The following is a 14486-nucleotide window of genomic DNA, read 5'->3' on the forward strand; positions in this document are numbered from 1 at the left end:
GAATATTTTTGTCACTTATTCTGTGCTGCTTCCAAAGAAACATTCATAGGAAGTAACTATTTGGGAAACTCATGTTTATACTCATCAAAACAGGCATATAAAATTACAATCATTTATTTTTTGCATCTGCCAAAAACTTATTGTGTATTACAGTTTTCATTTATATGTAACATAAGGCTACTTACTGTGAATTAATCATGTAGCTGCATGCCAGGTAATATTAAGCCATAATTGCTAGAACTCTGGTGCATCAGAGATTACCTTTATGACACTAGCTTTCTTATTTTTGGAAGTGCATGTCTTGGTCAGTCTGTAGTGGTGGAATTAAATATGGCACAGGCATTGAATAGGAGCTGCACTGCCTTTTTGAAGGGCATTTTTCTCAAATCTGTTTAATTTGATACTCATAAGAGCACACAGATGCACATAGGAAAAGATGTATCCTCTGGAACGCTGTTGTAGTAAAACTAGTAATAGAGGGCTATATAAATTAATTAAATTACTTCTGTAGACAAAAGTTGCCATGTAGCCATCATCAATTAGATCTTTATGTAGTGCTGAGGAAAGACATTTAAGATACTATATGCACTGCCAAAAAAATTCAAGTATCTTTCATTTGATTGTAAAATGTAGCTTTAATAGGTATATGAAGTTCTTTATAATTTTTGATTATCACATGCATATGTTTTATTTCATCATGGGAGGATAGGGATGTTTGAAATACACAGCATTACACTTCATTCTAGAATCTGAGAAGTTCTCAGATATGTATATTACTCTCCAAGGGTTTCACATAGAGAATTTGTGTTAATTAAAAGGGGAAAAAAAGATAATCTGTAAAATAATATGTCATCTTCCAGTTTTAGGTTAAAATGTTAGTGTATGAATAAGAAAAAAAAATAGTTCAAAATATATTCCCCATATAACAGTGATCTGATATGGTAATGTCTTTAATTTTTTTCTTAAGTGAAATTAATTTGATGTATGTTTGAGTAAGGTAAAGTTGTAGTTGTGGAGAAGATGAAACTTGTCCCTGACTCTAAAATAGTGTTTGTCACATCTCAGATATTTTTGTGATGATCTAAAGGATCTCAGTTCCTGCAACTAAAACTTGAGTGTGTGAAAGACAAACCTGAGTTTAGGTTCTTTATGAATTATCAGAACACTGGTGACATTACTTCTTGTTTCTGAACAGGTATCTTTTGGAGACCTGGGCCTGATTTGGACTGTCACTTTCATGAGTGTGCATTTCCAGGGCTGTGGGGAAAGGCCACAGACTTCACATTCTTTCTGTGCCCCCCAAAACAGGGTCAAGGACCATACTATTGTTAAGTCTTTACTCTCTAATTTGCTAAGTTTGACAGCCTGAAATATTTAGTAGTTGACTTTATTTATACTTAATTTACCTTTCTTTTCATAAAGTCTGAAGGTGAATCTCTAATATATAGCTTGTGTGTCTAGAGGTGACATAGTGTCAGTTCCCTGGCCCCTGTGCAGGGAGTTTCACTCACTCACCAGTCAGCCTCTGGCTTTAGCCTGCCTCCCATGTCGTGTTTTGCCCCCTTTCTGGCATTCTCATTGTAAATAATTTTATTGTGTTTTAGGATGTTATCTTTTCCTTTCTAGCTAGGCACTATACTGGGTATGCATAGAAAGCACCCAGTAAATAATTGTATGAAAAATGAAAGGGACCAGGTATCACCTGGTCTTTGATGTTTGTTATCAAGAATTTAACCTTCTGCCTTTTCCTACAGAACTATTCTTGTACATTGTGTAACTAAAATCTGTAGGTATTTTGGCTGCTAAGACAATAAGGCAGAGAGCCGCCTTACCTGTAACTTCCACAAAAATGGTGACTTGAATTCTTTCTTCAAACTTCTTCCTCAATTACCAAATAAGAGTGTTTGGTTGGAGTCAGCCTTCCTGCCTTTCTGCTTGCCTCTCGTTATTTTCTTCTTTTTATTTTTAATTAAAAAGAAACAAACTCAAGACTGTATATTTCTTACAAGAGGTAGAGACTATGTTTCCTTGTGTTTTTTTTTTTTTTTCCCAAGAAGATGCTCTTTCTGCTGCAGGACCTTGCTCAGATTACTGTGTGAAGTGGTCCTGTCGCTTGCTGACTGTGGTCTTTGTGATTTCTAGGCTTTATTTGTCTCATGAGTTTGAAAGTTTTTCTATCCCAGGATCCTGTAGAAGGTCTCTCGGGTCTTTTTGATGTTTTAATGTGATTAAATAGGTCTTGGAAGGAATGCCTCGGGGTGGAATGCGCTTCTGGTCAGGGGTCAAGGCAGCCACAGGCATCACTGGTGACACCTTGCATCACCTGGTGAAGATAGTATTTATCAGATTTCTTCTGTGTAAAGTTAACATTTGCCCTTTTTCTTTATCCTTTGGAACAGGTCACTAAATCTACTCCACCCTCAAGGAGGGGCTGGGCAGGAATTAAGGTCTTGTAGGGGGAAGTAGCTACACATGCTACTATTTGGAATAAATAATATTTGTAATTCTTTTAGACTTGTTTACTTTCCCCAGTGTGTTTCCTTACTCAGTCATTTATTTCTGTCATTGAGGATCCATCTGTGCATTTGTTTTATACGTGGTGTTATGACCTGGGCTCCTCATAGGTCACAATAGGCTTCTTGGGTTGGCCCCTGTGGCAGATCACAAGTTCTTTCTAGCATTATAAGATGCTTCCGATTTATGTTCTTTTTCCTGATCCAGCCGTAGAGTCCGCTATTTATTCAAGAAGTCCACTTTGTTTTGGGGGGGGCGGTATGGCATTTTTATAGAAGACTTGGTGCGACTAATCTTGTCTTGTGCTTATGTTCTTTCCTTTTCCTCACAACATACAGTTATTACTTATTAAATGAGGCTCTATTTGAGGCAGTAACTTTATTTATAATATAAACTATATAAACTTGAGGTTGTAGTATGATATGATATGCATGTATGTACATAGTGAAATTACTGTTGTCAAGCTATTAACATATTTCTCATATAGTCACCTTCTATTTTGTGTTGAAGCATATAAAATCTGTTCTTTTAACAAATTTCCACTCCTTATTATCTGATGTCTCAACAAGAAGCTACTATTTCACCAAAAGATAGTTCAATTTTATTTCTGAAAAATAAGGTCTTTCTTAAGTAAAATTTAATTGAGGCATAATAGGTGTAGTAGAAAGTATTAATGTGTAGAATTCAATGAATTTTTATAAATGTGTAACCATCATTCAGAGAGAGATATAGAACATTTCCTTTGAAGGCTCACTAATCACCACACCTTTTTTGAAAGAACCTTTAAAAAGTAAATCTAATTATAGTACCAATATGGTATCTAAAAAAGTAATAGTAATTCCTTGAAACCAAATATCTAGTCATTTACAATGGTTGAAGAAACAGAAGCATTATATTAGTTGGCTGGTTTATATTTATCATGGTTTAGATATTGTTCTGACCACCTCGTCTGACCAGCTGCCCCTGTTATAATGCTTAATCTGTTTCTCTCTCAGTGGTTTTCTTGGTGGAAACTTGTCTTATTCTGCTTAGGGTAAGTTAACACAGTTTGGGCAGTGATTCTTTGTTGTAGAAATGTCATTGGTAACATGTTTTCACCAAAATTGCATTGTCTTTGCTGTCTGATTAAACTGCTGTCTTACTTACTTAGCTAGGTTTAGAGAGTTCTTCAAAATCCTTCTGTACTTTCTAGTTTCCAGATCCTTTTGGAAAACTGAAAACCTATGTATGCAGAGGAGAAAATTTTGTTATTCTTTGCCTGTTTTCCTCTTGTAGAGGTTATGTGAGCGGGTGTAAGGTAGTATGATTAACTAGTGAAGCTTCTAGTGTTATTTTGTAGCTGTATTAGTTATCTGCTTACAGGGCTAGCTATGGTGAGAGTTCTGAGTGAAGGATATATAGTACAGAGAAGAGGATTAAATTGTTAAGGTAATTAGGTTTGGTAGATATTGATTTGCCTAAGTTCTCCTTTTTTCTTTTTATATTATAGATCAGCTTGAACGTGTCTTTTTACGACTCGGTCATGCAGAAACAGATGAACAGCTACAGAACATTATATCTAAATTTCTTCCTCCTGTTTTGCTCAAGCTGTCCAGCACCCAAGAAGGAGTACGAAAAAAGGTAAGCTCGTTGGGGCCCTCCCTGGTGGCGCAGCGGGTTAAAGCACAGCACTGAGAAGCTAAAGCCACTTCAGCATCTGCCCTGGAGGTGACCACATGGCGTGGCAGACCTCTCCTGACCCGCCCGCTGCTCCCCTCAGCAGTGTACTTCGTCGATCTGACTGTCCTGCTCCCCTCTCTGTCTCTGGTGAAGCCTCTCACCGCCCCTGAGCCTCTGGCCTGTACCCCAGTTCTATATGCACAAATAAATAAATCTTAAAAAAAAAAAAAGGTCAGGTAGTTGAGACTGTTAGCTCATCTGTTGTTGAGGCTGTTTCCATATCTTGGCTATTGTAATAAGTAGTGCTGCAACGAGCATAGAGGTGCTTATATCGTATTAAATTAGTGTTTTTATATTTTTCCAATAGATACCTAGGGATGAAATTACTGGATTTAATGGTAGATCTAGAATTAATGAGAAGTCTCCTACTGTTTTTCATAAAGGGTGGATCATTCCAGCCAACACTTGCCACCAGCAGTGTATAGGAGTTTCTGTCTCTCTGTGCCCTTTCCAATACTTGCTTTTTCTCATCTATTTGAGATGGGCCTTTCTGAGAGATACGAGTTGATATTTCTTTGTGGTTTAGATTTGCATTTCCCTGTTAGTAAATGATAGTGAATGTTTTTCTCATATGCTTACTGGCTATCTGTATGTCTTCTTTTGAGTGTCTGTTTAGCTCTTGAGCTCATTTTTTGATAGGGCTATTTGTTTTTGAGTTATAAGAATTCTTTATTAATCCTAGTTAGTAAGTCCTTGTTAGATATATGAAGAGCAATATATTTTTTCCTATTCGGTAGGGCATCTTTTTTGCTTTAATGATGGTTTCTTTCATTTTGCAGGCAGTTTACGTGATTTAAAAATAGCTTTTGTATGCTTAGTACAGCTGCATACAGCACCAACTGTACACATGGCCTCAGTGCCAGATGTTGTATTTGGGATGAGTATTTTGGAATGTATGGAGGTTTGATCTAAAATCCATGCTCTTGATCACAATATGAAAGTCCAATGTTAATGGGGCAAAAATATTTTTAATTATTGGCTGACTATGAATGTAACCTTAATTAAAAGGAAGTAAAATAAATGTTTTTAAAGCAAGATAATGTTGTATATCTCCTCTTTCAGGGTTATATAAAATAGTATTATTAAAAGTTGGAAAAGTGTCATATCAATGTTTTCTTTTTTTAATTCAGTGTTCTACGTGGAACATTTGCTCCAGTCATTTTAAACATAGTTTATTAGTCTTCAGTGTATTTATATTAGACCATCAGATCTTAGCGCTATCATCAAATTTCATCCCTTGGGTCATTCTAATTGATTGGCAATGACTTCCTGGAGAGCTGCCCTGAGAGGAATTCTGAGGCCTGGTTTAGGTTTGTTGGAGAAAGAGTATGTTTAAGAATGTCTGTTATGTTTTCAGAAAGGGATGGTGCACTCTTGTTCTGTATTTGATATGCCTGCTGTTAATACTGTTTTGCTGAAATAGATGTATGTGCATGTATAGTTGATCTGTCATTCTGCTGTTTATTTAAGTTTTTTTTTTTTTTAAAGATTTATTTATATATACAGGATGGGGGTATAGGTCAGAGGTGCGGGGGCTGAGAGAATTCACCAGAGACAGAGTAGGGAGCAGAGTAGGCAGATTGACGAAGTACAATGCTGAGGGGAGCAGCAGGTGATTCAGGAGAGGTCTGCTGTGCCATGTGGGCCACCTCCGGGGCCGGGGATCGAACTGCACTGAAGTGGCTGCCAATAGCTTGCAGTGCTACGACCTAACCCATTGTGCAACCAGGGTAGGCCTATTTATTTATTTATTCATGCATACAAGAACTGAGGTACAGACCAGAGGCACGGGGGGGGGGGGGTGGTGGTGGTGAGGTGGTGAGAGAGGTGGGAGCAGCAGGCAGAGCAGGAGAGATCTGCTGCGCCATGTGGGTCACCTCCCTGACCCAGGATGAAACTCGTGGTCCAGTGGCTGCAGATAGCTTCATAGTGTTGACTTAATCCCTGGCGCCACCAAGGAAGACCCTCATTCTTCTATTTAAAACAATTAAAAAAAAATTTCGTACAGAACTGGGGTACAAGCCAGTGGTGCATGGGTGGTGAGAGGCTTCATCTGAGACAGAGTGGGAGGCAGAATAGGCAGATCAATAAAACTGCTGAGGGGAGCAGCAGGCAGGTCAGGAGAGGTCTGCCACGCCATGTGGATCACCTAGGGCCGGAAGGGGGGCGGGGAATCGAACTCACATTGAGGTGGTTGCAGCCAGCTTGCAGTGCTGCATCCTAATCCGTTGAGCAGCCAGGGAGGGCCTATTTAAAACACTTCTCATGCACGGCCTTCTTCTACCCTTAGGATAATAAGACATAAAAGGTTCTTCAAGAGTTGGTTTCTGTTTACTTATTTAGCTTAGGATTTTATGTTTCCTTGTATTTTACCTATTTGTAGAATGTATAATACTTAACCACCTACTTTAAATGTTTAGTTTTTTTATTCACTTAAATCGTGCTATTATGAAACTTATTTTAATATTCTTATCGTCAAATGGAGACATTCCATCCTCATTTCTAATTTTATTGATTACAACTGCCCAAGGTTTAATCTTTTTTATGAGCCATTTTAAAAGGAAAACCAACTTCTAGTTAATTTTCCTTTTTTAGACATACTGATTTTTTTGTGTGTGTGTTCAAATTATTTCTTTTTTGCTTTATTTTGGCATGTTTTTCTCACCGAAGATTAATAGTGGTAATGTTATTTTGTGTCATTAGAAATGCTAAGCTCTTAAATCCTCACAAGATTATATAAACTTGGTATTATTCCCATTTTTATCCCTCAGATAACTTATTTTAAGGTCAGATAACAAGTGGTTGAGGCAGAATTTGAATCCAGGGCACTAAAATTTCAAAATGTGAGCATGGTTAGCCATTAGATAATTGCTTAGTTCTTTGATTATATCTATTTCTTATAGATGACAGAACCAAAAATTATCTCAGTTTATGAATTTCTTTTCAATTATTACCTAGTTATGTTCAGTAGTTATGCTTATAAGCAGTGCTTGGTTTACATTGGATTTAGTTTATAAGAACTTTTTTTTTTTAAGAACTATTCCTTTATTGTAAGATTTTTATTTATTTTTGCATAGAAAATTGGGGTGTAGACCAGAGGTGTGGGGTGGTGGGTGGTGGTGAGAGGATTCACTAGAAACAGAATAGGGAGCAGAACAGGCATATCCACTTACATATATTCCTGAAGGGAGCAGAAGGTGAAACAGGAGACCCACTGCTGAACCATGTAAGTCAGCTCCTTAGTGGAGTATCAAACCCCGGCCCCTTTGCTGGGAGGCCGTCCAGTGGTGGTAGCACTCTTGAGGCTTAACCCATAGGCCACCAGGAAGGCCCAAGAACATTGCTTTTAGTTAAAAAATTCAGTGTGCAATTTGCCTGGTTTTTCTACATTCTGATTTGCAGCTTTAATGAGCAAATGTTCTTCCTTTTAATATATTATTTTTGTTTATAAAACAGATAAACTGGTAGGAGTATAAATAAAAATTACCACTTTTGGAAAACTGGAAGTATTCTCAAGCTTTCTCATGCATTTACAGATCATGTCAAACCCTGGGTCTCTATACTACAGAAATGTGCATATATGTTTACCAAAGTAAATATCTAATAATGTTCATAGAAATGTTGTTAACAGCTCAAACTGGAAATAATCCTGTGTCTATAGTTGTAGAATTCATAAATAGTGGTATTTTCCTACTAGATTAATGAAGGTGAAAAACTTATGTAAGCAAAAATGTGGATAAATCTCAATTATAATGTAGAATGAAAACCCTTCAGACACATGAGTTCATCCTCTATATTCACTTATATAAATTTAAAAATAGTATTGCATGTCATGACATTGGTTATCTTTTGGTGAGGAGCAGTAGGCGAGTGGGATGCAGACTTCTGTGATTCAGTTCTGCCGGTCACATAGGTGTGTTCACTTTGTGAAAATGTTGGTCATTTTATGTTATACTTCACTTATAACAAATATTTACCAAAATAATGGATAACTATTAAGATAACAGATTTGGAAAAAATACTAGACTGAGCTTTTCAATTCTGTTGGCTGCTTGATAGCTGTTAACTGTTACCTCTTTTTCCAGCTGGAAGAATTGATTCTGCTGACTTCTTGATTTTTATGAACTTGTAGAGGGTTCCAGACAGTGGATAACCAAATTTAGAAAATTAATCAATCTTTATGGTGATATTATTGCTAAAAGGAAATTAAGTAGTTGATCCTTTTAAAATGTAAGAATTTGTCATTAAAGAAAAAGCATGGAGTTGTGAATATGATTGCTATCATCCTGAAGAATGGCCATCTCTAGCCTGTCCTTTCCACGGGTCTCTGTAAGGTATCAGGGGTTCTAGAGATGACTCATATGGACAGATACTTCAGACAGGTGGAGCTCAAGCATCAGTGTTTGAAAAGGTTAAGAATACGGACCCTGGATCCAGGCAGTGCCACTCACCGAGTGGGTGTCCATGGACGAGTCCTTCCTGCGCTGAGCCTCTGCTTGCTCACCCGTGAAGTGGGGCGACAGACCATCTCTCTGGGGAGAATCAGATGAGATAAAGGACGCAAAGTGTACAAGTTATCTTTTATGTGAGAACTGCTTGATAAATGTCAATTTTATTGTCATCATTCACTTAATATTTAACTTCGATTATAGTTTTGTTGTTATTCCTAAAATTTACCTATTTCATTATTGTTGTCAATTCCTTTGAACTTTAGCTGTTGTTTTGATCATCCCTACAATTCTTGTTAATACTTGTTTTGATACTGCAGTACCTATCAGAAATGATGGTGTTAGTACAGGTCTTTTTCTCCAGGATAGATCATTTAAATTCTTGAGTCTTTCTTAAGTGAGTTTTTCTATCTGTTACTCCTTTTGCCTCTCTTAGCAAGATAATCTGACTTTTATAATTAAGATTGAGGCCATTTGACATGAGCCTCTGTATCTTCCTTTTCACCCATAGAAACAACAAATCATTGACTTGTTGACATCTATTTTTGCTCTTTCCTACTTAAAGGAGAGGGAGGTTGTTTTTACTTGCTGAAAAATATTTGGTAGAATCAGGTGATCTTCAGAATAAAGTAAAAATTCCTCAGCATTGTACCTGAATCCTTTTATAATCCTATGTCTATCTCTTATTCCTTGCTGCTTCAGCAGATACCGTGTACACTGTTTTCTTAGAGATTCTTCCCTGCTTATTCCTGGAGTCTTCTGATAGGTAATTTCTCTTTTGGAAGCAGTGTTTCTTTTTTTTGTAGGATTCTCAGTGTGCCTTAGTTTGGATTGCTATAATGGGTGACTTAAACAGCAAACATTCTTTTCTCAGAGTTCTGGAGGCTGGGGTCTGAGAGCAGGGTGCCAGCATCTGGAGAAGCTGTGTGGGTTGTTGAGCGCTTCCTTCTTGCTTTATCCCCACGTGGCACAGAGAACTTCAACCTTTTGTCCCCTTTTAAGAATACCCAATCTTGACAGTCCCCACCCCATGACCTCATCCAAACCTAACCACCTCTCCAAACCATACCATGGGGGACTAGAGATTCAAAATAGGAATTTGGGGCAGACAAAAACATTGAGTCCATAAATGGTGGGTTGCAATCATTTATTTATAGGTCTTCTGGGAGCTGCACTTTAGTATCGGCCTGGCTGGGAGCTTGACTCGGTTAAGGGAAGGACATTGTAAAAATAAATTAACTAGTAAAATTCTGGTGAATGTATCCTTGGGGGCTAGTATTTTGGGGTAAAATTTTGATACTCATTTTCTGAGATGTCAGATTGTGTTCTTCAAGTGAACAAAGTAACTACCACTCATCAAAATAAGTAATACCAAGAAAAGTGAATTTGTTTTTAAGATAAGGACTGAACTTAATGAGGCTGTCTCTTTTTTAGGTGATGGAACTGTTGGTCCATCTGAATAAGCGTATAAAAAGTCGCCCAAAAATACAGCTACCAGTAGAGACACTCTTGGTTCAGTACCAGGACCCTGCTGCAGTTTCCTTTGTCACAGTGAGTGCTATTTTGCAATAATTTTTAACTTATATTAAGTTTTCTTTCAGCACTTATCAGATGTCATCAATATATTGGCAAGCTTAAGATTTCACTTTAGACAGTTTCTAAAAGAAACATAAGATGTTTGTCTTTAAATGACACACTGTTTTCCCACTGTGTACAGCCCAGAAAAAATATTTACCTTAAAGGAAATGGTAGGAACAGGATAATCATGGTTGTTTACATTGCGCAAAGGATTGTTGGTGAAGTCACTTGTCAGGCACATTCATATATAAAAGAATAATTGCTTCTTGGTAGAAGAATATATGAAATCAGTTTAGTAGAAATGAGAGTTTTATGTAGCATAGATGTGAATAAAGGGTAGAAGAAGAAAAAAAGGTACAATGGCAAGAAGAAATTGGGAGACTGAATTAAAAATCTGTTTCTGAACTGGATATAGGTACATAATCAGAAAGTTATACTTTAAAAAGTAGAGTAAACAGAAGTTAGTAAGAAATATTTCTGTTGTCATCTTCATAAAAATTAAGTGTAAAAATGTTGATGTGGTATGATGATAGTTTTGACCCATGTTGTTCCTAGTGTGAAGGCTGAATCTTGTTGGGGTTTATCTAACATTTGGATCCCAAACCTTTGGAGACCTCTGCTGGTTTACATACCTTGTCTGTGCCTATTCTGGACATACAGCTTCTTTGGAGATATCCCTTTGTCTCAGCAAATAGAAACACGTGCCAATAAAACTGGAAATGGGATCTCTGTTCTAAACTGATGATTCCTTCAGAGAAACAAATCTTTGTCTGATACATAAATACAGATATACCTTCATGAGTTAGCTTAAAGTGAGGCACTCAGTTTCTCTTGGTTCATTATCCGCTGTTTAGTTTTGGGAGTGAGAAACCAGAGTACTGAAGTTGTTTACTAGGTAACCAGTTGGGAAACGGCAGTTTAGGATTCTCACCTGTACCTTCCTCTTAGTTTGGAAGGACTGATAGAATAAACTGGGAGAAAGGGTGCTAATGGGTGGTATACAGAGTTAGACAGGTGAAATATTACTTTCTGCTTTCAGTTAAAAGTTACTTATTGTACTCTTCCAGCTTCCTCAAGGCAGAGTTGACAAAGAAAATTGTACATGTTTAAAGTGCCCAGGTCCATTTACATAGCTTCAGAGTAGGTCATGTCCCCTCCATGAGGTGCCTTGTTAGCAGATGCTCTGAGCAGCGGGCCTGGAATTCTTGCTGAGCTGTGGTAGTTGGTCAAGTTGCAGTAGACACATAGGAGCTTGTGCACAGAGAATTGGTGTCTTTTATAACTGTGACTCCCTAAGTTATTAGCTGTATAATTTTGTTGAAATCCTAGAGTATTTTCCACATACTCACTTGCTTTTCTCTTATCATATTAGAATTTTACTATAATTTATGTTAAGATGGGCTATCCTCGCCTACCAGTGGAAAAACAATGTGAACTGGCCCCTACGCTTCTCACTGCCATGGAAGGGAAGCCCCAGCCACAGCAGGATAGGTATGGTCTCCCAAATTGCTTCTTTCTTACCTGCGAATGTTAATCGCTGCCTTTCAGATTAGGTCTGCATATTTGGTTTTACTTGGGCAAATGTGTACACTGAACTCTTTCAGCTGACAAATAGTTGAATTTTCTGTTACCTCCACATTACCATATTAATATTATAATAAAAATTTTGGATAATAACGTATAAAAAATGTGCAGAACTAACAGCATTTTTCTCTACATGTATCATGTCTCGATCGGTTATTTTGAAGCAGCTAATCTGATGTGATTTTGAAATTTAGAGTTATACAATTCTTAATGTCAAAACATTTCTGTCCTGGAAAATGTAAATTACAGATTAGTTTCCTTAAGGAAAAGATCACCTATTTATATTGGTATGGAAAAAGGAGAGGTGAAAAGATGGTTTAGATGACAGCTTTATTTTTAGGCTTAGCCCAGAAGCCTACCTACATTATGACCTCTCGATGGTGAGAGTCACTGTAAAGAGTGCAGAACTCACAGAGAAACAGTAGTGCTAAATGGTGGCTTCCAAGCATGCACACTTTTAATGAGACTATAATTTGTAGTTAGTACAAATTAATGAGCATTTACAAGTGCCTTTTGAAATTGTTTTCATGTGTTTTAAGCATAACAAATGGTGTAGTGAAAGAAGGAATTACTGAAGCTGTGTTACTTATTCACAGTAGAAACTTTAATGTTATATTCAAAATATTGACAAGAATAATTTTTAATTTCTTTAGATTTAGAATAACTTCATTTTAATTAATGTTGGAAGAAAAAATTTTACTGAAAGGAAATGTTAAGTTAAACTTTAAGGTTTCTTTTGAAATCTCCTATGGTAACTTCGCATTTAATACTAAACCCATATTCTGTAGTTTATTCCCAGGTATTTTTAGTGATGAGTCAGACTGGCTAAATCCCAAGTTCCAATTAGTACACCAAGCTTTTAATATGAAAGAAATCTAGGCCAGTTCCTAGATTAATACTTTGTACATTAGTGGTATTGAAAATGAGTGGCCCTTCCTACAGTTGCTACTTGTTGTTATGGTTTTTGTTTTGCCTGTTCTTTGCATGTATGAAAGTCATATTTTTTTTAAGTAGTTGCAATAAATATAATTGTTTTTTCAGCTTAATGCATCTTTTAATACCAACCCTTTTTCACATGAAATACCCTGTTGAATCATCAAAATCAGCTTCTCCATTTAATCTTGCTGAGAAACCAAAGACTGTGCAGCTGCTTTTGGACTTCATGCTAGATGTCCTTCTGATGCCTTATGGGTAAGTTAAAAAAGTGAAAGCAAAATTCAGCAACCTTGTTCTCTACTGCTTTCACTATGTGGAGTGAAGTGCTGTTTTTAATGATTCAGCTTTCACTTGTCGATAGATGTATCTCAGATTCTGTTTGCTGCAGCTTTGACTTCTAAATTTCAGCCCACTGCCTATTTGGTCATACACATGGGATTAAAGTTGTTAGGATTTCAGACTCAACCTGTTTGAGCTGTAATGTCCTTTTCTATAAAATAATTCCTCTCTTTAACCAAGACCAGTGTTGTTATGATTCCACTAGTCATCTAGGCTTGCAGATATAAATTGCATCCAGTTTTTCTTTGTTGCTATAATATCAGTTTCCTAGTAACGCTTCCCTCCCTGATGTGTCCTGGAACCGTCCCCACTGATATCTTCTACCTATGTGGCTCTTTTCAGCTCTTATCATAATTTTCATTAGCTGCTTTTCTCACAGTTCTCTTCCTGGCCATAGAGTATTTTTAAAACATAGATCTTACCAGTTCACACCTTAAAATCCTTGGACTATCATTTTCCAGTTGTTACACATACTCAATTTCACACATTCTTTCTATTTTTCAAGAAAATATAGGTCTCTTCTATGTGGAGTGCTTCCCTATCAAAAGAAAAGGAGAAAGTAAGAAATGCGAACCAAAAAAAGTCACTTTGAAAAAGGGCTCCAGACTAGCTTAGCTGCAACCTGTGTGTATCTTTGACTTCTTGCCCTGGACAGGGGCACTGTTCTCCATAACGAGATGCCTGTGTTGGCACTTTGTATCTCCTGCATTGTTGACAATCGCCCCTCTCCCAATAGAGTTAGAGTTCTTAAAATCAGGAGCTGTTTCATTTCGCTCTGCTCCTGCTGCAGTGCAGGTTGTGATAGACCCAACTTGCTTATGTTGTAGGCTCTCCTGCTTTAAGAGAGATTTTTCTAAAATTCTGCTTTCACCAAATTTCTTTCTTGATCACACACAAAATAGATGTAGATAGCTTTTTCAGATTTAAATTTTTTCCTTACATAATGACATTTTAATTTCACGTGTTTATTCATTCAGAAAAATCCTGTGTGAGGAAAGTATGTAGTTGGAATCTCCTGTATGTACGTTGCATATGTGCAAGTATTTATAGAAACATTTACTTTTTATTTCTTTTCCAGATATGTGTTAAATGAATCCCAGAGTCGCCAGAATTCATCTTCAGCACAGGGTTCTTCTTCAAATAGTGGGGGAGGTTCTGGAATCCCACAGCCTCCCCCTGGAATGAGCTTTTATGCAGCTAAGCGAGTTATTGGTGATAATCCCTGGACACCTGAACAGTTGGAACAGGTATCTGCATGCTTGTTCACAGTGGCACTTTCCTCCATACACTCACCCCATCAAGTCCACGAAAGCATGTGTGACATCGTTCTGATCTATAAAGACACTCTAGCAAAGCAGAGTTAAAGGG

The 14486-nt window shown here is 37.1% G+C and overlaps 1 protein-coding gene across 2 annotated transcripts in view; it reads left to right on the top strand.

Annotated features, from left to right (window-relative positions):
• Positions 1-14486, top strand: part of KIAA0368 (KIAA0368 ortholog) — a 96425-nt gene that overhangs the window by 18959 nt on the left and 62980 nt on the right. For both annotated transcript variants that reach the window (XM_012721467.1, XM_004677436.2), the window contains exons 2-6: positions 4004-4134; positions 10116-10232; positions 11632-11750; positions 12885-13034; positions 14197-14365. In XM_012721467.1, coding sequence (XP_012576921.1) covers positions 4004-4134; positions 10116-10232; positions 11632-11750; positions 12885-13034; positions 14197-14365 — 686 coding nt within the window. The remainder of the gene's footprint in view (positions 1-4003; positions 4135-10115; positions 10233-11631; positions 11751-12884; positions 13035-14196; positions 14366-14486) is intronic.

Source organism: Condylura cristata, unplaced genomic scaffold (assembly GCF_000260355.1).
Source record: "Condylura cristata isolate star-nosed mole 26May11 unplaced genomic scaffold, ConCri1.0 scaffold00006, whole genome shotgun sequence".
Classification (NCBI taxonomy): domain Eukaryota; kingdom Metazoa; phylum Chordata; class Mammalia; order Eulipotyphla; family Talpidae; genus Condylura; species Condylura cristata.